Source organism: Cyberlindnera jadinii (assembly GCF_001661405.1).
Source record: "Cyberlindnera jadinii NRRL Y-1542 unplaced genomic scaffold CYBJAscaffold_8, whole genome shotgun sequence".
NCBI classification, from domain to species: Eukaryota; Fungi; Ascomycota; class Saccharomycetes; order Phaffomycetales; family Wickerhamomycetaceae; genus Williopsis; species Williopsis jadinii.
In genome coordinates this window covers 264,156-285,533 of record NW_017963659.1, presented here as the reverse complement: position 1 = coordinate 285,533, position 21,378 = coordinate 264,156, and the positions used below count along the sequence as shown (strand labels likewise).

At 44.6% G+C, this 21,378-nt stretch overlaps 9 protein-coding genes and 1 non-coding gene across 10 annotated transcripts; 7 read left to right on the top strand and 3 right to left on the bottom strand.

Moving 5' to 3' along the window:
- Positions 1-781: 781 nt before the first annotated feature.
- GIS3 (Gis3p) lies at positions 782-1,825 on the top strand (the record flags this gene model as incomplete). The annotated part of the gene is made up of 1 exon (XM_020216478.1): positions 782-1,825. The coding sequence occupies one exon, from the start codon at positions 782-784 to the stop codon at positions 1,823-1,825; it is 1,044 nt and encodes a 347-aa protein (XP_020070086.1).
- A 391-nt stretch (positions 1,826-2,216) lies between these two features.
- On the top strand, positions 2,217-5,291 carry MTC5 (Mtc5p; the record flags this gene model as incomplete). Its single annotated transcript, XM_020212744.1, has 2 exons — positions 2,217-2,344; positions 2,393-5,291. 2 exons carry the CDS (start codon positions 2,217-2,219, stop codon positions 5,289-5,291), a joined length of 3,027 nt encoding a protein of 1,008 aa, XP_020070085.1.
- Positions 5,292-5,873: 582 nt separating this feature from the next.
- CDC42 (Rho family GTPase CDC42) lies at positions 5,874-6,574 on the top strand (the record flags this gene model as incomplete). The annotated part of the gene is made up of 2 exons (XM_020213727.1): positions 5,874-5,921; positions 6,041-6,574. 2 exons carry the CDS (start codon positions 5,874-5,876, stop codon positions 6,572-6,574), a joined length of 582 nt encoding a protein of 193 aa, XP_020070084.1.
- A 565-nt stretch (positions 6,575-7,139) lies between these two features.
- On the top strand, positions 7,140-8,977 carry TCP1 (chaperonin-containing T-complex alpha subunit TCP1). Its single transcript, XM_020217376.1, has 2 exons — positions 7,140-7,219; positions 7,288-8,977. Exons 1-2 carry the CDS (start codon positions 7,180-7,182, stop codon positions 8,919-8,921), a joined length of 1,674 nt encoding a protein of 557 aa, XP_020070083.1. The 5' UTR covers positions 7,140-7,179; the 3' UTR covers positions 8,922-8,977.
- Positions 8,978-9,135: 158 nt separating this feature from the next.
- UPC2 (Upc2p) lies at positions 9,136-11,684 on the top strand. The gene has a single exon (XM_020215216.1). It carries the CDS (start codon positions 9,627-9,629, stop codon positions 11,508-11,510), a length of 1,884 nt encoding a protein of 627 aa, XP_020070082.1. The 5' UTR covers positions 9,136-9,626; the 3' UTR covers positions 11,511-11,684.
- An 18-nt stretch (positions 11,685-11,702) lies between these two features.
- CYBJADRAFT_168110 (uncharacterized protein) lies at positions 11,703-12,912 on the bottom strand. The gene has a single exon (XM_020215215.1). The coding sequence runs from the start codon at positions 12,623-12,625 to the stop codon at positions 11,930-11,932; it is 696 nt and encodes a 231-aa protein (XP_020070081.1). The 5' UTR covers positions 12,626-12,912; the 3' UTR covers positions 11,703-11,929.
- Positions 12,913-13,033: 121 nt separating this feature from the next.
- Positions 13,034-14,167, bottom strand: AHA1 (Aha1p). The gene has a single exon (XM_020215214.1). It carries the CDS (start codon positions 14,128-14,130, stop codon positions 13,099-13,101), a length of 1,032 nt encoding a protein of 343 aa, XP_020070080.1. The 5' UTR covers positions 14,131-14,167; the 3' UTR covers positions 13,034-13,098.
- A 155-nt stretch (positions 14,168-14,322) lies between these two features.
- CYBJADRAFT_t111 lies at positions 14,323-14,395 on the top strand. The gene has a single exon. It is a non-coding gene; the product is annotated as a tRNA-Lys (tRNA).
- Positions 14,396-14,496: 101 nt separating this feature from the next.
- On the bottom strand, positions 14,497-18,517 carry CYBJADRAFT_140196 (KIN1/KIN2 family serine/threonine-protein kinase). The gene is made up of 2 exons (XM_020213175.1): positions 17,765-18,517; positions 14,497-17,575 (listed from the first exon to the last, which is right to left on the bottom strand). The coding sequence occupies exons 1-2, from the start codon at positions 18,098-18,100 to the stop codon at positions 14,591-14,593; spliced, it is 3,321 nt and encodes a 1,106-aa protein (XP_020070079.1). The 5' UTR covers positions 18,101-18,517; the 3' UTR covers positions 14,497-14,590.
- A 294-nt stretch (positions 18,518-18,811) lies between these two features.
- Positions 18,812-19,505, top strand: CYBJADRAFT_168108 (uncharacterized protein; the record flags this gene model as incomplete). The annotated part of the gene is made up of 1 exon (XM_020215213.1): positions 18,812-19,505. A coding segment is annotated over exon 1 (296 nt), but the record flags the coding sequence as incomplete, so codon positions are not given.
- Between the last annotated feature and the right edge of the window lie 1,873 nt (positions 19,506-21,378).

Sequence of the window (21,378 nt, the reverse complement as noted above, 5' to 3'; positions counted from 1 at the left end):
TGGAGGTTAAATAGGAAGGGAAACATATTCCGCGCATAAGCAGCTGAGGCGCGCTCAGCCGTCTTCGAGAAGTGAGTTCTCCGTTGAAAGTGCACAACTTCGGAACATGTAATGAGTTACACATACGGCACGTCTATGCTCCGTAGGCCAACACACATTCCTGAATACGTTGTGCTAAACACAGTGGCACGCTGAGCATGCCAACGCTCTGTGTAAGCAGCCCCAACGGCTCCAAGCATAGCCCATTGCTCGATCGGCTCTCTTTAACTGGTCTATGATTGGTGGCAAAGAACTTCTCGCCCTCTTTACAAGGACAGCAACAATTCCCACTGTAAAAACAAGTCATCCACCACTTCAGCTGCTACTCCTCCATCCTACAACACATTTCCCGCTTTAAAACATAGGAGGTCCAACACCGCCAAATGTGCCACGGATATCGAAATCCGCCACGCACAAACTTCGTTGATTCCTGGCCGGCGGCTTACTGGAAACTATTTCTGAAACGAGAAGGAAAAAGAAATATGGATCGGCACTGCTGCGCAAACCACCTGTGCGGTTGCCAGTTCAGGTCATCGACACAGAACAGGAAGCTTAACACGATACGGGTTTATTTTATAAGAGCAAACGCTTGTCTCTTGCGGCTCCCCAAGAAGTGGGAGATTTGTTGTTGAAGGAGAAGTTTGGAATCTCCTTTAAAGTCTCTGTCTTTATTATCACAGTCAGCAAGTGTATGAATACTTGGTGCTTGTTAACATCATAACGGAATTAGAAACGAGGAGAGATGGTTGTTCAGGTATCCACGATACTCTTAGAGGATAGCTCTACCGAGCCCTTTGCGATACCGATTCCCGCGAAGAGCCAAGGCGCTGGCATCACAGCAGCCAATACAACAAGCTCAACGACGCCGTCGCTACAGAGCATATTAGACCAGCGGAAATGTTCACAGCTATGCCTAAGAGACCACAGCGTGTCTTCAAATGACACTGTGAACTCGTCGGCCATAAGCTGCTCGAGCTCACTGTTCACAGTTTCCAGCTCCGAGATGGAGTCGTGTGAGTCGCACCCTTTGGAATGCCCCATTAGCTGCATGGACGATGTCGAGGAGGAGTTCTTCGTCTCGTCGAAAGTGCAGCTCATAATGCCGTTGAGCACCAGGGAAGCGGAGCCTTCGCTAACGAAGAGGGCGTCGTTTGTGTCCAACCTCACACGCTCCATCAAGTCCTTGACGAACTCAACATCAACGGTCACACACAAGAGTAACGATTTGCTGTTTGGAATCCAACCGCGCTTAACAGATGACAGACATCCACTACGTCTCCTTGAGGACAATTTCACACAGGAACTGGAGACGTACAATGTGACCTCTCAGCCGTCGTCCTCAAGCGACAGTATCACTGTGCATAGGGCCCGTGAGGCCAGAATCAACTCCAAGTTCTTGAGACTTTATGCGCATGAGGCATCCGCAAGGGAGAACAACTTGCTACCAGAAATCTCACAGGACGAGGAGAATCGCTTCCTGGAGGACCCAGCATATTTCAGAGGCTCAGACCGTGAATTTGCTCTTGTTGTTCGCCAGCGCTTGTGGAGCTGTGTGGTCCTACCCCCACGTGAAGACCCAGCCTTTGAACATGCGCCGGAGTACATCCAAGTGGATAAGAACTGCACGGGCTCTATGACGTCGTTGAAGGCGACAAATGCTAAGAAACCATGGGTCAAGTTTGAAGACGAACGTAATGGGGACTTGGGTCCCCGTGGCGTGTTGGGCAAAGGAACACAATTTGTTGTCAAGGGATGGTGCAACTCAAGATGGCTCGCCAGTCAATGAAATGCTATCCAACATGACAGAAGAGCAAAACCAAGACAAATACCATGGACCAGAAATGTCCATTGACGAAACTGCTAATGACATTAGATTTTTAATTCTCTTTGATTTTTTTTTGCTTTGTTCCCATTTTGCAGGGAACTTATGGGGTTTTATTTTAATTCGGATTACTATATACAGGTTGTTATGCTCTATACGACATACTATTTATTTCTCGCTATATTGAACCATCTATTGAATAATTGATGATATCTCTGTATCTGATACACGCTTCGTAAACTGGCGATGTTGTGACCATTGCGCTCCATCCCTAATTTTCAGTTTTTTCCATAGGTTCCCATATAGAGCAGCTATAAACAACGAGACAGTGATAGTTTCATGGCGGCATTATACAATGGCAAATAAGGATAAGGCCAACCCATATGATTCCATAACCTTTGGGAACTCCCTATCGCTGAGGGTCGATGGCGGCGTTGGCGCTGTTTCTATTAGCCCGAGCGGTCGAGATGTTGTTCTAGCAGGGTGAGTCTTCCATAGGATGAGATTGAATGAAGTACTAACAACCACCAGGCGCCGAGGATTATACGTTGTCGACCTCGACGACCCCTTTAAACCACCAAGATGGCTGCACCACTTGACCTCGTGGGAAGTTGCTGACGTTCAATGGTCGCCACATGCTTCAAAACCTGCGTGGGTTATCTCAACATCAAATCAGAAAGCTACAGTGTGGAACTTGGCTAGAAAAGCCGATAACGCTATAGAGCACGTGCTGCACGGCCATACTCGTGCCATAACTGACATCAACTTCCATCCTAACCATCCTGATCTTTTAGCTACCTGCTCTGTTGATACGTTTGTCCTTGGTTGGGATACCCGTCAGCCAAAGAGACCTTTCTACTCAGTGGCAGACTGGAGGGCAGGTGCTTCCCAAGTGAAGTGGAACTTCCAGAATCCAAACATACTATCTTCATCACATGACCATTACTTCTACGTATGGGATTTGAGAAACAACATCAAACCGCTACATAAAATTGATGCCCACCATAGAAAGATAAACAGTGTTGATTTCAGCAGGACACACGAGAACAAGATTGTCAGTTCTTCTAACGATGGAACTGTAAAGTTCTGGGACTTGTCAGAAGATTTGACCACTGCAAAGAGCGTCATTCATACGGGGTTCCCGGTTTGGAGAGCTAGACATTTACCCTTTGGACATGGCTGTGCTATCATGCCGTTGAGAGGAGGATCGAACGCAATTTACCTCACCAATCACTCAGAGTTGGAAGGAGAGTCCAATTTAGATGCTTGCCAAGTGTTTAAAGGCCATTCAGACAGAGTGACGGACTTTCTTTGGAGAAAGAGGTACTCTAGTAATGGAATTGACGATAGGGAATATCAACTTGTGACTTGGTCAAAAGACTGCGATTTAAGGCTTTGGAGCTTGGACAACGAACTGTACGACAAATTGGACTTCCACCGAGGTGGTGCGATGGACCTGGAACCTTATGACTATAGAACTTATAGCGAGGAGCCAGGGGTTAAAGAGAGTGAACTCACGTTGAACAAGACAAAGGATACATTCGTATCCAGTCGTGGTGTAAGCGGGGGAAGAAGTACTGACGATCACCTCAATTGGATATCTGGTGTGAGAATTGGAAGATCAGCCTTTGCACCACCTTTGCAAACCCAGAATCCAAACAGTTTAATAGTTGACAGCTCACCTGGAAATCTCGGGGAGGAAGTAAGTGTTGTTGGACATAAGTTCCCCAAGGTTAAGTTTGAAAAGATTTCAGTCTCCACTGGTACTCTAGTGTTTTCGTTGAATGGACCATGGTCTAGTGGTGACAATGATAGCCTGGTTTTCATGAGAGTAGAGTTCAAATTTCCAAGAGAGTATCCTAGCAAACCTCCAATTTTCAGCATTGAAGAGAATCGAGAGCTTTCCAACGATAAAAGGCAAGAAATTTTAGCTCATTTAACGGAAATCTCTTCTAAATATTCAGAGGTGAACAGATTCTCATTAGAACCATGTTTGAGATTCCTGATGGGTGAAAAGATCGATTTGGATAACTTGTATGACATTGACACCGGGGATGTTTCAGATGACGATCTCAAGATGGATGACGGATTTGAGTCTTTACAGTCAAGTGTTGAATCGAGTGATGAGGATGAAGAAGACGAATTAATCCCAATGAGATCATCTATATTGGGCAAGGCGACAACTTTTGACAGTACTCCAATTCCTAAAGGATGTGGAGCATCATGGACTAAAACTGGACAACTCGTATGTTTTTTCATACCAAAGCAACAGAATAAGTCACAGAAGACCCTTAAATTTGATCAGGGTGGATTCAGCAACAAAGTTATATACGACGATGACCAGTTAAGTGATGACAGTTTAAACGATGATTGGAACGACATTTTACAAAAGGACACGAGGAACAGATTGCCTGGAGTTTTCAAGATCCAAAATTATCAATACCATGATTCATTACCGACTGAGAAGTCAAACAACACGTCGAACGTTATTGACAAGAACATTGTTGCAATCTTCGATTTCCAAGATCTTATACCCGCAAAGATGGAGCTAGCAGAGGAGTATTCCATCACCGGAGCACCCCCAGATGAATTGGCATTGCACAATGCTAATGTGTGTGCCAGATATGGATACACTGACTTATACGATTCCTGGATGGTGTTATCATTCATTTTGAACAAGAATTTCTACTGGGGAGTACATCCATTTGGTCGGACTTGGTTGATACAGGAGATGATGGAGTACTACGAGAAGCTTCAAAACGTGCAAATGCTTGCAATGATGAGCTGCATTCTGTACCCTTCTCTGTTCTCCAAACAAGACGAGAACACCCAGTCGCCTAGTGTGGAAATCGGATCTTTTAGAAACTATCGTCTGGCGTCGATGAGCGATACTGGCACAGGCTCAAACTATTCTGATTCACACTATCGTTTCCCATTTTCTAGAAGCCCCAGTGTTTGCACCGATATTCGGGGTGCTCCTCATCTCAATGTAAAAGTTGAAATGTTCAACGAAATCGAGATGGGGTATTCTGAAGAGACGTTTGGGATATCCCTCATAGATCCGGAGGATGGGAGGTACAACAGGTATCGTGACGAGTACGCGAACATTCTGTACACTTGGGGCCATGTCTTGCGCCGTACTGAGCTCCTAAAATTCAACTATACGTTATCAATACCTGTTACGGACTCACACAGGGGAAAGATCAGCTGGGAGGACACGACAGCAGCGGGGAGCCATGGGCTTATCACCGATAAGTTATACCAGTACATTGCGAAGAACTGTGTTTACTGCGGAATGAAGATGACCAGAGGCGTGTACATATGCCCAAAATGTGGCCATTCTCTTCACATGAGATGTGCGTGCGATTGGTGGAAACAATCCGATCTCTGTGCCACCGGGTGTGGATGTCACTGCACAGCAGAGGTTTGAGAAGCGCTCTTGTCTTTCGAAAGCGACACGCACCCAGACCGAGGATAAGACGTGCGTTTTATGTAGGAGGATCTCTCTGTTCCCAAAGGAATTAGTTTGGTATAGCATCTATGCGGAATTCACATGCCGATAGATACAGTTGGAATGGCGTAGCTAAGCGAAAAAGGAGCTGATTCAACTAAACTCTTACAGCTTAAGGCGTTGAGAATGTGCTCAATACAAACAAAGGGACGAAAATAAATAAACAAACAAAGAAAAATCGGACTTATAAAATATCACCAAAAACACGTCGGCGTTGCGAAAATAATTAAACCACAAAATTAATTTCGCCAAAGGGGGAAACTCTTCTCGTGCAAATTCACCGCGAAATTTCATAAAGGGTAAGGCAAAAACAGCTGTTTTCGTTTTAATTTTTTTCGTTTTCCGTTTGTTTTTCGTCTCGCTTTTGTGGTTTTTCTCGCCCGCTGATTACAGAGAACGACAAAAAAAGAACAGCTCTCAATCTCAAAGTACTGAAAACAATAAAAGCAGTGAAACACACACATACACACACATAAATATAAGCTAAGAAGGTTATAAAAAATGCAAACGATCAAGTGTGTTGTCGTGGGTGATGGTGCTGTCGGAAAGGTGAGTTCTTTTCTTTTATATGTGAACGAATTGGATCCATTTGTTTGGGATTTCTAATCTTTGGCTCCAACCCCCTCCCCCTTTGGCTGAGCATGAAACTGACCAACAAAAACCACCAGACATGTCTTCTTATATCGTACACCACAAACAAGTTCCCTGCTGATTACGTGCCAACGGTGTTTGACAACTATGCGGTCACTGTGATGATTGGAGATGAGCCTTATACGTTTGGATTGTTTGATACCGCCGGACAGGAGGACTATGACCGTTTGCGTCCATTGAGTTATCCGTCAACAGATGTATTCTTGGTGTGCTTTTCCGTCACGTCACCTTCGTCTTTTGAAAACGTGAAGGAGAAGTGGTTCCCAGAGATCCACCACCACGCGCCAGGTGTCCCTGCCATCATTGTTGGAACCCAAGTTGATTTGAGAGACGATCCAATCATCATTGAAAGATTGAAGAGACAAAACGCTGCTCCAATAAGACCAGAGGAAGGTGAGAAACTCGCAAGACAGCTTGGCGCAGTGAAATACGTGGAGTGCTCTGCACTGACGCAAAGAGGCTTGAAGAATGTCTTTGATGAGGCCATAGTGGCGGCCCTAGAGCCAGAAGCTGTCCAGACAAAGAGAAAGAAGAAGTGTGTAATCCTTTGAACAATTTCAACGTCATAATTTAGAACCTTCTCTCTTTTTAACTATTACTACTACGCAACCCTTTCTCTAACATTATTCACAGGGGCACAGCAGTGCTATTGCAACGACGATTACTGCTAATACTACAGTTTTACTACCAGTGATGTTGGTTTCTCTGTGATGTCACCACCAACCCAATTACCCAAATTTCTGCCGTCCAATTCCATTCCCCATCAGTCTTCCAATCCAGGTTCCGTTTCTATACGCTTCTCGTTGCTTAGCTTCGCTCAATATGCCTCTATAAGTGGATGGTATCTCAAACAAATAGAGAGTGCCTTCAATATAACACCAGTACAAAAAATGAACACTTTTCCTCCTTGTTTTTCTCCTTTGAGCTCGGAAGTAGCAGCGTAAATTTCAGACCGCCCTGCCTAGCTTAACTATGTGGCTCAGCCAAATACCTTGAGCGTAAATTTCAGCACTAACTAATTCAAACTCACGGGCGTGTTGTTGTGCTCGATGGCGAGAAAAACAACGAAAAAAAATACACAAACACAGAAAACTCATCCATCGAGCTCAACCTGTTAAGGCCCATCAGCACTAAGTAACCAAATTGTTCAAAGAAAATGGCTCAGGTATTCGGCCCTTCTCGTTCAGACACGCTGTGTATGTATTGAATCATCTTTGTTGATGCATTTCTCTGAAAGATTTCACGTTACTAACATCTAGTCTAGTTCTTGGTGGTGAAAAGGTGAGCGGTGAGGATATCCGTAACCAAAACGTATTGGCGGCACAGGCCGTGGCCAATGTTGTCAAATCTTCATTGGGTCCAGTTGGTCTTGATAAGATGCTTGTGGATGACATTGGTGATGTCGTTGTCACGAATGACGGTGCTACAATCTTGAGTTTGCTTGATGTACAGCATCCAGCTGGTAAGATTCTCGTTGACCTAGCACAACAACAAGATAGAGAAGTTGGAGACGGAACAACATCTGTTGTGATCATTGCGGCAGAACTGTTGAAGAGAGCCAATGAACTTGTCAAGAATCAGATTCATCCTACAACGATCATCACAGGTTATAGAGTTGCACTGAGAGAGGCTACAAAGTACATCAATGACGTTTTGTCACAGCCTGTTAGTAGTTTGGGTAAAGAAACCATCATCAACATCGCAAAGACCTCGATGTCGTCAAAGATCATTGGTGCCGACTCGGATTTCTTTTCCAAATTGGCAGTTGACTCCATGTTGGCAGTGAAGACCCAAAATGGTAAAGGTGAGGTGAAGTACCCTGTCAAGGCAGTCAACATCCTTAAAGCACATGGTAAGTCGTCCACTGAATCTCAACTCGTTGCTGGCTATGCGCTGAACTGTACTGTTGCTTCCCAAGCCATGTTGAAGAAAATCTCAAATGCAAAGATTGCATGCTTGGATATCAACTTACAGAAGGCCAAGATGGCTTTGGGAGTTCAGATAAACATTGATGATCCAGAGCAATTGGAGGAAATTCGTAAGAGAGAATATGGGATTGTATTGGAGAGAATTAAAAAGATAATAGCTGCAGGTGCAAACGTTGTTTTGACGACGAAGGGTATTGACGATTTGTGTTTGAAGGAGTTTGTCGAAGCAGGGGTCATGGCTGTAAGACGTTGTAAGAAGGAAGATTTGAGAAGAATCGCAAGAGCTACAGGCGCCACTTTCTTGAGTAACTTGTCGAATTTGGAAGGTGATGAAACTTTCGAATCCAGTTACCTGGGTTATGCAGAAGAAGTTGTACAGGAGAGAATTTCTGACGATGAGTGTATCCTTATCAAGGGAACCAAAGCTCACTCATCCTCGTCGATCATCCTCAGAGGTCCAAACGACTACACGTTGGATGAGATGGAGAGATCATTGCACGATTCGCTTTGTGTGATCAAGAGAACGTTGGAGTCTGGCAATGTTGTACCAGGTGGTGGTGCTGTTGAAGTTGCCCTGAACATCTATTTGGAGAACTTTGCCACTACAGTGGGCTCTCGTGAGCAATTACCAATTGCAGAGTTTGCGAGTGCGCTCTTGACCATTCCAAAGACATTGGCTTCGAACGCAGCCAAAGATGCATCCGATTTGATCGCCAAGTTGAGATCGTACCACAGTGCTAGCCAGTCTGCTCTGCCAACGGATGTCAAGAGAAAGAACTACAGAAACTACGGGTTGGATCTCATCAAGGGCAAAGTTGTCGACGAGGCCAAAGCCGGTGTCCTTGAGCCAACAATGTCCAAGATCAAGTCCTTGAAGTCGGCCTTGGAGGCGTGCATTGCGATCCTCAGAATTGACACGATGATCACAGTCGATCCTGAGCCTGTCAAGGAGGACCCACACGACCACTAACCTCGAGACTATCTTTATAGTACATAAAAGGCGTATTCATATCTGTAAAACAGTGTAGATGCACTGCTCGCAATCACCGCTGGTGTCCGGGTGTGCCCAAGGGCATCTCGCGTCGTTTAGCTGTTTGCCTTGTGCAAATCTCGCTCCGCTAAACGAACACGCAGCCGCAACCAGCGCAAAACTGCGAAACTGCGAAACTGCGAAAACAGAAACGCGCAATTCGTTTAGGGGCTGAACGCGGGAAAACTCGCTCGTTTAAGACTCATCCGCTTTCTCTTCAGCATCGTTTCCCCTATAAACAACCCCCAAACGGTTTGCGAACCCAAACAAATCAACAAGCTCCTCAGCAGCCCAAAGGGAAACGTCGATTCAACTGGACGGATCCTCATTGAACGTTGTAATTGTGTTGTTGTTTGGAGAGAGCCAGCGGAGAGTCCAACCACGTGACCGAAAACATCGCACCATCTTCTGTTTTGGTTTCTTTTTTTCTGTACTGGGAGGCCTGTTGTTGTAGTTTCGCAGCTACGTTTGGTGACACGCTTGGAGACGGTTCAAGAGCGCCATCTGGTGAGGTTTTGATCCACAAGTGCGGTTCCGAGGAACAAGTTGGTGAAGATAGCTGTCTGCTGTTCTTTTCCGGTGTTTGAAAGTTGTGTGTTTTCTTTCAGGTTGGGAGAGTGAGTGTGGGCACTATTGTTTTGTACTATGAAAGACACAGTGATGATGGAGATGGATGCCAATGGCGATGGCCTGGAGAGGCGCCGAAGCAGCGGCTCGAGGCCGGACCTGATTGAAAAAGACGGCAAGAAGGTGAGCAGAACATCCACTGGGAAGAGGAAATTCCACAACAAGTCCAAGCTGGGATGCGATACGTGTAAGAGAAGACGTGTGAAGTGCGACGAAGGGAAGCCGATCTGTGTGAAGTGCAAGAATATGGGCATTGAATGTACGTATCTTTTGGCAGAGAAGATTCAACATCAACCGCCAAAGAGCTCGCAGTCGCCGCCTTCCCGCAAATCATCGATACCCAGAAAGCAGTCAGCGTCATCCATCACCGCAGCGGCTACAGATTCTACGCCAAAGCCTCCGGACATTGTGACGGAGAGCCCCGGTGCTCCAATCACCAAGAGCTTCATGGAGCAAGGCACTGCTAAGTTAGAGCGGCTGATGGAACAGAACGGGCTACCTACTTTCAGCGTGAAATCGCCCTCTGCGGTGCCACCACCGCCTGGAATATCATCAATGTTGGGCCAGCTGGGCCAAATAGGCCAAATAGGCCAGCTGGGAAATCTTGAACAACTTGGCCATCTCGGGCAGCTAGGCCAGTTGGGTCAATTGAGCCAATTAGGCCAACTCGGAGGTCAACTAGGACAACTTATCAATGGTGGTCAGCTGAGCCAGCTTTTAAGCGCAACAAATGCACTCTCATCAACTTCAGCTAACGAGCCAGCTAATGACAATACTCTGTCGGTAAATCTGGATTCAATCACCAACAACCCTACAATTTCACCGCAACCAACGATGTCACCGACTTCAGCTCCTTCACCTCTATCAATGCATCAACCAATGACCAGTGGCCAGGACTTCACCACTAGTCTGCCATCTTCCTCTGGTATACCATATGCATCGTCCACTGGGCTGAACATTGTTGACTTGAGGTTGATGTACCACTACACACGAGTTGTTGCACCAACGATCACCACGGCAGGGATATCTGAAGAAAGGATATGGATTGAAGATATTCCAAATCTTGCATTTGAATTCCCCTTTTTGATGCATTCGATATTGGCATTCTCTGCTACTCATCTTTCAAGGACTGAGAAGCATTTTGAAAAACATGTCACACATCACAGGGGCGAAGCACTTCGGTTGCTTCGTGAAGCAGTGTTAGAAATCTCTGGTAACAACACAGATGCACTAGTTGCATCAGCTCTCATTTTGATTATGGACTCGTTGGCTAATGCATCGTTACCATCTTCATTATCACCGACGTCTCTTCCGGCCTCGGCCTGGATCTTCCACGTCAAGGGCGCTGCTACTATTCTCACCGCTGTCTGGCCCTTGCCGGTAACGTCTCGTTTCTATAAATTCATCAGCGTGGACTTGAGCGATTTGGGTGACATCATAAACGATAAGAATGGGTCGATATCTGATCTGGTATGCTTTGACGACTCCATTGCTGATTTGTACCCCGTGGAGTACGACTCGCCTTATCTGATTACGTTGGCTTATTTGGATAAGTTAAACCACGAGAAATACAAATCAGACTTCATTCTACGGATCTTTGCATTTCCAGCACTACTGGATAAAACCTTTCTGGTTCTTTTAATGTCTGGAGATCTATCAGCAATGAGAATCATGAGAAGTTATTATTCTCTTCTCAGAGGATTCACCACAGAGATGAAGGATAAAGTATGGTTCTTGGAAGGTGTTTCGAAGGTGTTACCAGCAGATGTTGATGACTATAGCGGAGGTGGTGGTATGCATATGATGCTGGACTTCCTCGGTGGTGGATTGCCTTCAATGACCACAACAAACCTTGCGTCTGGTCTCAACATTGACATAAATGACCATTTTATGAACCCTTGATCTTAGAAGGGCCCCGCTATTTATATATATATTTCACTACACACTTGGCTGTGTTTCGTGTTACGCTCCCATCCTAATTGCTTTCTATGATACTACTTTGGGATCGTTATTGCACATTGTATGCATGACTTCATCAATATTAAAACAGTTAAAACACTAATACCAATGCATATTAATCTATTAGTGAATTCAGGACGTTGTAGCGGAACCATTCAATAGTTTCTTGAGCTCTTGGTTTATCCTTATCAATTTGTCGATTTCATTACCTGCTGTCTCCAGTACAACACTTTTACTTTTTGATTTCTTCTCGGTGGAATCTATCAAAGGTAATAAACTCACAAGTTGATCAAAGCTTTCTTTGATCTGTCCTCTACGTCTCTTTTCACTCGTTGTGTGGTGTAACTTCTTCTGATCTTCTGTTAACAAGTTTTTCCTCTTCTTCCTCTGCTTCTTAACAACGGGCTGTGGAGTCCCAGATACCGATGATGGCTGTGTTTCAACGTATTCGCTACCATAAGGATTGATGTATGCAGAAGAAACATTGGTTGTATCATCAGATGTTTCCAAAGGTTGCTGAAGTGCCAGTCCAAGTCCAACGTTATCCTGCTGTGCCAACGATTCTTCCTCCGAGATCGATGGAAATGCTGTTTGGAAAAGCCTTTTATTGCCTGTTGCGGCCTCACCATTCTGCTTATTCCTGGCTGGAACGTCAATGATACTATCCAAGAAGTTTCCAGCGCATTTGTCTCGTTGACTGACAAAAGCTCATGGTATTTAGGTGAAGGTTGGCCGATATCAAATTGCCAATTGGGTACCACTGAAGGTAGAACATTTGGACTGGGTGGCTTATTTGGGAGAAAGGTCTCTTTGAAGTCCATCTCCTGACCCAGTGGAGGAAGCTGATTCGCACCTGGGGTTGTGGGTATTTGAAAGTCAGGTGTGGTTGTCAGTAAAGCGTATGCTGACTCGAAGTCCATCTCTGAGAGGGCAAACTTGCTAGCATCGCTATCCACCACAGCATTGGGGGACTTAAGAAATGCCCTATAGTTCTTCAAATCCGGGGAAAAGTTGAAGAACGGTGGTGGAGTACGTGGTGACTCTGGTCTTTGGTCCATATTCTTGGGTACATGTATTCTTGAACAGACTGAATCTGATGCTGAGAAAGTGCAATAGACCTAGTGTTGGATTCCAATGTTGAAAAATGTGTCAACGTGGGAGCCCCGCGCAGCTTGCCTTACAACCAAACAAGAGTATATTCCAACACAATGTGGAAGGGGGAAAAGTACCAAATATACGGAGAACAGAGACAATGACACAGTGGATCAACACTCTGAGGATCTTGTTGGCGTAGTTTGTAGATTTCTAGTGAGTTCCCTTCTGGCCTGTCTCGGGAAAAGGTTTTGAAGCGAGAGAGACGCATTGTGGAAAATCACATGCAAATTTTAACACTTTCGAGAAAGTTCCGAAAGAAAAATTAGGCGTAAACGGGATCGATGAATAGCGGTGTACGGATGTATTAGTGTACGGATGTTTGGGTGTACGGATGTATGTTTTCAATACAGCGATATACTTCTATGGAGAGCTAATCTTATAGAACTGCACCAAATCCAAATGTGATCTTGATTGATCTGACGTAGTAGTCCTCGAAGTTCCCTTGGACAGCATCCTCCTCGCCAACGGGAATTCCTTTGAACAAGACATCGAGTTTTGTATCTGAATCACCTTGGTGGAAGTCGATTGTGAGGGTTGCATGGTGACCTGTTTTCCAATCTCTCAATCTCCATTCCTGTTCAATCTTTTCATTAGGTACCAGCTTTGTGATTTTACCAGAGACACCGCCTCCGAACAGTTGGAACTCGGAGCCTTCCTTTAGCATGTCGCCTTCGAATTCTGGGTTGGAACGGGTCCACGCACCAATTCTGTTCTTCTCCAAGAATGTGAGGTAGATCTGTTCTGCAGTTGTGTTGAAAACTGGCTCAAAGTGTAAAGTTGATGTATTGTATTGTGGAACATGAGATGAGCCAGTCGGTGTGGTTGTAGCAGAAGCTATAGTTGTTTTAGCTGTGGCTATCGTTGGTTTTTCAATCTCAGTCTTCTTGGCAGATTCGAACTGAAGACTCTCCTCTTGGTTTGCCTTGGTGAATTGAGATGTGACTTTATCAGACGATACCTGGATATCAGACCCATGTGTAATCATCAAATCCTTGCCAAATTGCACAAGGACCTTTCTCAACTGTGGAACAATCTTTTGTCTGACAACGTCCCTGATCTTTATGTTGGAGCTCGATTCAGAAAACACAGAGATGTCAAATTGGTACTCATCTTCTTCGGTGTCATATGCAACTTCTGGGACTGTAATGGTCCCCTTAGCATCAACGTCATCAACTTTTCCCTCATAGCTCAACACCAGCTTCACATCAAACAAACTAATGATCTTTCCTTTACGCTGGGAAACAACTACATCTCCTTCAACTGACGTAACACTTGTAACAGTTGCCACGGTGGAATTGTCGTCTGATTCACCTTTCAACCCGACAATGTTTTCCCTGAAGTATTCACGGGCCCACCCAATGCAGTTCTTATCGACCCAGTGCCAGTTGTTAGGATTATTGACAACCATCTTGGCTACTTGTAAGAGTAAATCACAAACAACAACGGTTGGAAAAGTGTTGAAAACATTTATAATGTTGAAGACGTTTTCGAAATCTTTCTAGAAAGATCTAATTAATGTGGTGCCTACCAAACTTACACAAGTGCTCGTAACAGCGCTGCAGAAAATACCAAACACCGAGATCTTCGTTTTCAAGCAATTGCCTCGCTGGCGCAATCGGTAGCGCTTACGACTCTTAATCGTACGGTTGTGGGTTCGAGCCCCACGTGGGGCATTCAGCTTATCTTTTTTTTTGGATTTGCTTGAACTTTTATAGGTGGTGATAGCCAAGGCGTTGAGATAGTCTTGAGAATAATACATAGTTTATAAATAAATACTATACAATTGTCAAAACTTCTTATTACAAGCATCAAGCTATAAACGAAAACTGAGTTCAAGTTCTTTTATCGTAGAAACCTCCTTGTTTCCTTTACAAATTCAACTCGTTTAATATCTGACCAGCGAGTGCCTTGTACATCCATGTGTTACCAGAAACTTTCTTGAAATGTACACCAAATAGACCAACCAATGGAACCTTCACTAGATGAATTTCAAATTTCAACGGCGTACGACCTTGTACTGAGGAACTATGTTGTGTCGATCTTTGTGTCGTTGGTTCATCATTCAACTCGGATTTCACAGCGTTTGAAACGGTGCGAGATCTTGGGGTTTGCTCAATTCCACTTGAGAATATCATACTATCAGGGTTTCCACCACTGCTAGAGTTTAGAGACGCAGAGGAGTCAAAATCGCCTTGTCCATGGTGTGCAGTTGGTGAGGCAACATTTTGATACTTGATCGTAGCAACAGGTGTAGGTGGGATTGCTGGACCACCAATGGATTGCTTGCGTTTGTAACCCAAGATGGAACCTCCGATGGAAAACTTACGTCTGTGATTCTTGTACGATCCAGAGTTTGAGTTTTGGTCACTCTCACCAGCGGATCCACTGTCGTGCGTTATAGTTCTCTGTTCTGTGGAAGCACCGCCAGATGATTGCTGTCTCATCAGACCATTATCCTGCTCTTCCACAATATCATCTTCATTACTATGAGTAATAGTGATTGCAGGAGTAACATCAGAAGCTGGTGATAGATTCATAGGTCCACCAATAGAAGGAGTGTGTACGCAGACGAATCCACCGCGCACTTCGGTAAATTGAACACCGAGTTTAGTCAACACCGAGATGATATCAGCACGGATAACTGGAAGTGGCTTGGTTGAAGTCGTTTGGACAGAAAAGAATCCCTTCAAGAACAAGGACCTTGGGTGCTCAATAGAAGGCATCGATCCTGGTGGAGCTTTCGAAGCTTGGTCCATGATCTCCTTCTCCGTCAATTCGTGATCTGGAACGTGATTGCTCTGAGTCGTTTGTGTTTTCCGAACATTTGGTGTATCTCCATTGAAATCATCGAGGGTAATATCATCAAAGAATGCGTCGTCATTAATATCGGTAGGCAATGGGGTCTTCTCTTCTTCATCCCCGCCAAATTTGTAATCCTCACGACGAGCATGACCAACAGATTTCGCCCTAGCAGTTGGATGGTACTTCTTTTCGGTAGATGTACCAACAATTGATTGCTTTGGAAGTGGAGGAATTTCATTATCAACCAAAGATGATGGACCCGCGTATGCAGACACTGCTCTAGTATGGGTCTTTGGATTCTTCGGTTTGGTATCATCCTCACCTTTCAGTGAGGTCTTAGAGATTTTTACACTTCCAACACGGCGAGGATTACCATATTCTGGTTCCAGGAACTGTTTAGTATGATAAGAAGGTGCATCATTCATACTGATAGAATTTGATTGCGAGTGTGAATTGGACTGTTGGTAACCTTGTGGACGTTTCATGGAGTGGGCTCTGCGTTGACTGAACTTTCGCAATAGAGAGTTCAATCCCTTTCCTGATTCATCCTTCTTAACCTGCTGTTGGACAAATACATCTTCATCCTCTATATGGTCATCACGCAATGTCATTGGAGAAGTGGTATGTGTTGGGGTTGTATGAGCAGCCTCAGGGAATGTGAGTTCAGGAAGTGGAGTTGGTGTTGATAATTCACCTTCTGCTTTATCGCCAGAAAAGGTAGCTTGTTGAGTAATCTGTGGGGTAACATACTCCTTCTGCTCTTCACTTTGTTGAACGTTTGCAGTTGGGATATCCAGTACAGAATCTCTTGTCTTCTTCCTCTGTAACATTTCATCAACAAGGTAATAAATAGAAATCAGTGGGTGGAATCCCATCGTTGGGTTAATGTTCATGCCCTCCTGGGAATCTAAATGTTGAGAATTCGATCTCCAATTCAATACAGAGTCTTGATAATATCTTGAGGATATTATCCGTGTCAAATCATCCATCACTTGTTCTCCATTTTGTCCAAACTCAAGACGTACTATCTCATCTACAACATCTTGGTCCAACGGCAAGGTAAGTGGTACTCTGTGCGGAACAAAAGATGCCGGTGGTCCTTCAAAACCCTTTGTCATCCAAGGATGTGAAAGAACTTCTGAAAGATGAGCTCTTTTGTTAGGATTGACAACGAGCATTCTCGATAATAACGATATCACTTCCGAGGAGAGAAATGAAGGATACTCTACCTTACCCTTCTTAATCATCTCATGCAACACGGAAACGCTTTGATCATCGAATGGTACCTTACCACAGACCAAAACGTACAAGACAATACCAAATGACCAAACGTCAATCTCTGGACCGATATAAGGGTGGGCAGATAATAATTCTGGTGCCGCAAAGTATAGAGAACCACAATAAGTCTTCAAGAGAGAATCATTTGAGTACATATTTGACAATCCAAAATCGATGAGTTTGATATCTCCACTTTTTGAAATCATAATGTTTTCAATCTTTAAATCTCTATGCACAACGTTATTCTTGTGGAGGTAATCTAATGCGGATCCAATACCTCTGGCAAATTTTCTAGCGTGGCGTTCTTTCAAAGAACCATGTGAAACAATGTAATCCAACATCTGACCACCAGAGACGTATTCAAATAGCATGTAGAAATGATTTGACATTACTTTAACCTCAAACAAACGGCAGATAAAAGGATGGTATAGGATCTTACCCAATGAAGATTCTCTGATTGTTCTGCGATCCCTCTCCAACTCCTTTTTATACTCTTTTTGTCTCTGTAGCCTCTCCTGAGACGAATTTGGGGGTAAATCATTCATGTGGTTTCTCTCGTACAGCTTCGAAGCTCTTGTCACAATTTTGATTGCGCAAACCTCGTTGGTTCGTCTATGCTTGGCCAACTTGACCTTTCCCATTGAGCCTGCACCTACGGTTTTGATGAAGTCCCATTCACCTATGGAGCGACGATGGAATTGCACAGGCTGTTGAGTACCAGTGTGTTTCTTTCTCTGACTGACGGACCGTGAAGGTGTTTGCTGCTGCTGCTGCTGCTGCTGCTGTTGTTGTTGTTGTTGCTGCTGTTGTTGTTCAACACTCGCTGGCGGCAACAGCCTAGTTGGGGTCGTTGCAGACTGTGAGTTCTGTCTATGATGCGACATTGTATCTATGGGTTGTAACCTCGTAGGCGAACGGAACGCACTCTTCTGGTGCCCATTTGTTGCCAATGGAGAAGGAACGTTCGGTGCTCCCGTGTACTGCTGCTGCTGTTGAGCCTTGACGCTGTCAACCTCAGAGTTCGACCTGAGATGGCCCTGTTGCTGCTGAGCAACCTCTTCGTGCTGACCCATCGCATGGCTCGATAAAGAGCCCTGTTGTTGTACTTGCGGCTGCTGTTGAGCGCTTGCCGCGCTAGTGTTCCTCAACATCCTTGGTGTAGCGGGAACCGCCATTGTCTGCTGGCTTCTCTTTGAAACAGAAGACGAGGATCTGTTCGTGGCGGAACGAACCTTTGGCAGCACACCGGACTGTTGAAACACCTGGTCTTGCGGATCTACGCCAAAGTTTCCCTCCATTTTGTAGTTCTGAGTACCTTAATATCCAGCCAATTACACTCAACAAAGGGGAAAGGAGACGCCAAAGGACGCTTTTGTGTGTTTGTTTGCTTGTTTGTTTGTTTTCTTTCTGTCCAACGCTCCCGTTCAAAGGATCGTTTTTGTGTGTGTTTTCTAAATCTCAGTGGGCGGTGAGAATTCAAAGCAAGCGGCAAACAGGCCCAAAAACACCAGGCAGTGGAAAAGCAAAAAAGGGACAGTGTCAATGGAACGGCAGAACGAATCAATTGTCACTAATTTTAGCAATCGGATAAGCCTATGTGTTTCCAATTAGCAGTGAAAATGGGGATATGCGTCAGCGCAAGCAAGAAAAAAGAAACAGAATAGAGAACAGTCCAATTGATCTGTTCTTAGCTGCTGTTGTTGTTGTTCTTTTCCAATGGGAATAGAGGGATGGGGCAACTGTCGCTGCAGTTAGGCTCCTCGCTTTCCCTCTCCCACACAGCCTGTGGGCAAAAATCGTGGTGTCGTTCTATCCGATAAACCACTTGGTAGGGGCACTCCCACAGCTACCCCTGATTATGTAAGCACTTATTAAGCAAACGAAATTTTTCCCCCGTGCGAGAGCGAGCGCGCGCGCGCGCACGCGCCACCGCCGCTGCCCTTTTTGTGTTTTCTTGGAGCGCGTTTTCGCTAAAATGTCGGTTTTGTTTCTTCTTTGGCGCTTCTGGTCTACTTTTTGCGCTGTGTTTTCGTCCGCAAAGTTCTCCTTTGCAAAGTTCGAAGCAAAAACATCAACAACGAAAAGAGCTACAACAACAACACAGCGGCTCAGGATCATCTGCTCTCAGTCATAAATAAGGGTTGAGCAGCTGGAGAAGACAAGACGGAGAATGGCGAAATCGAGATCGAGAACCTCAACGCCTGCTGCTGAGAACCACCCAGCTCACAAGCTGAGGTTTGTGAGTGAGGAGATCAAGTCGCAGTTGTTGAAGACTCCAACGCATTTGGCCTTGGAGCAGGAAACATATCAAGCACAGTTGAAGGATCTCCGTAATGACTGGCGTTATGCCTACTGCATTCAGTGGATCACTTTCTTCCGTGGTGCGATCAAAATGGCTAATGATCCCTTCACAATCGACGTGAGTGCTTTTCCCATCGTGATCAGTGTAATAAGTACTAACTTTGAATAGATCGTCGAGGAAGAATTGGTGGGCTTGACTGAACCTTCAGTGACCACTAAGATGGTTACAAATATGGCTGCCTTGCTATTGGGTACTAAAGTCACCATGGACGACTTCAGCTTTAGGGCTAGATTCCTGTTGGGTGACTTGACGCTGTTACTGGGTACAGAGGACGAACCGGTTGAGTACAACACCCTGTCTCTTGTGGACAGATTTGAGGTGATTTACCAGCTCATATCGATCATTGAGTATAACGATGCATTTAGAAAACAAGTTGACAAGTATGATCGTGCAATTGAACTCAGATTCGACCCGATCTTCGACGATGGTGAAACGAGCTATTTCCTCTTGAGTGACAATAGGGTTTATAAGCGCACTTTGGTGTCGATCCCAGAGATCAAGATACCGAAGAAGTATAAGTATGCCAAGATGCTGAACCCAGAAGTTGATTTTGAAGACATTGAACCAAAATTTGAATGGGAATGTGTTGCTATTGGAATCTATCAATTGCATGACTTTTTGGAATCCATAAAGAACAATTCTCATTTGAAACCGTTGTTCAAGAACATTAAAGAACACATCGATGATCTAGCAAATGAGGATTTAAATAACAGAAAAAAGATCCTGAAGAGGAAGAGAGAACAACAATTGAATGAACTCGTTAGCCATAGAAAACGCTCGTCAAGATTGCAAGAAAAGGAGGAACAGATGTTGATCGAGAAGCAAAAGAAACAAGAAGAGGAAGCTCGTCAACAGGAAGCATTGGCAAAAGCCAAACTGTTGAAAAGGTATAAACAGAAGGTTAAACTCTTGGAACACGAAGCAGAGGAACGTTTGAGAAGACAAACAACAAGTAGAAGAGCCGCATTGCTGGAAGAATATAAACCATCATCGAATGAAGAAATAGAATTGGAAGAAGGTGACTGGTTATTCGATTGCTATTGTGGTACTAGACAAAAGAACTACGATGATGGTGTCAAGCTGATCAAATGTGAGAGATGCAACAGATGGCAACATCTCAAATGTCAAGATCGTGCAGTGAGACAGGATTTGGTTAAAAATTCTGATGAGGTATTCATCTGCTTGTGGTGTCGTGAAGAGATTGAATTACAAGTTGCAAAGAAATTAGAGGAGGAGAAGCTTCAGAAGGAGAAAGAAGCTGCAGAAAAGGCCAGACAAAGAGAGCTCCAGAAACAGAAACTTATAGAGGAAAGACTTAGATTAGAAGAGGAGGAGAAAAAGAGAAAAGAAGAGTTAGAACGTGAGCGTGAAAGAAGATCCCAAGAGAGATCTAGAGCTTCAACTACGCCAGCTGATTATGGATCTAGAAGTGTGACACCTCAAAGGGAAGATTCTGTAGAGTTACTCTCACAGGTTGCTTTTTCTACACAAAGAAGCGAAGTTTCCACTCCCGTTGTGAACCAACCACCATCAATTCTACACAATGGCCCGACTATGGGGACCTTCCAAACGAGTCCTCCTCAATACCATCATTCTTCTACTGATTCTCTGCAAGGTTTACCAAACCATCAATCGCCATCTCAATTCTTCCCATCCCAACCTCAAGGACCTATTCAGGGATCACCGGCTCGTGTACAACAGCAACAACAACAACAACCTCAATTTCAACCACCACCCGAGCAACAGCAGCCACAGCAAATTCAGCAACAACATTTCCACCAACCTCCATCTCACTTCTCTCCAATTCAATTACCACATGGTGCACCTCAATCTCAGGTTGTATTGCCTCCAATAAACCATGGTGAAAATCACCAACCATCAGAAACTAAAGGGCCAGCAAATCCACCGCAGCAGCAACTATCGGCTGTAAACGGTCCACCGCCATCTCAACAACAGCCAAATAGTCAGACTACGAACGGGTCTGGAAATGGTCTTTCTTTGGAAAAGATCTTGCACTAATGGTACGATGTGTTTAACATGTGGAAAGAGGCTACTCATAATATGTACTTCGTGGTCAACTACATTGAATCTAATAAAAGGGATAAAAAGAAAAAAAATTGATTAAATTGGCTATTGGCAGTCCTTTTGAATTCATCAAACCACCAACTGAAGGAGAAAACAAAATAATCAAGAAGAAAGTGTTTCAAAGCAAGC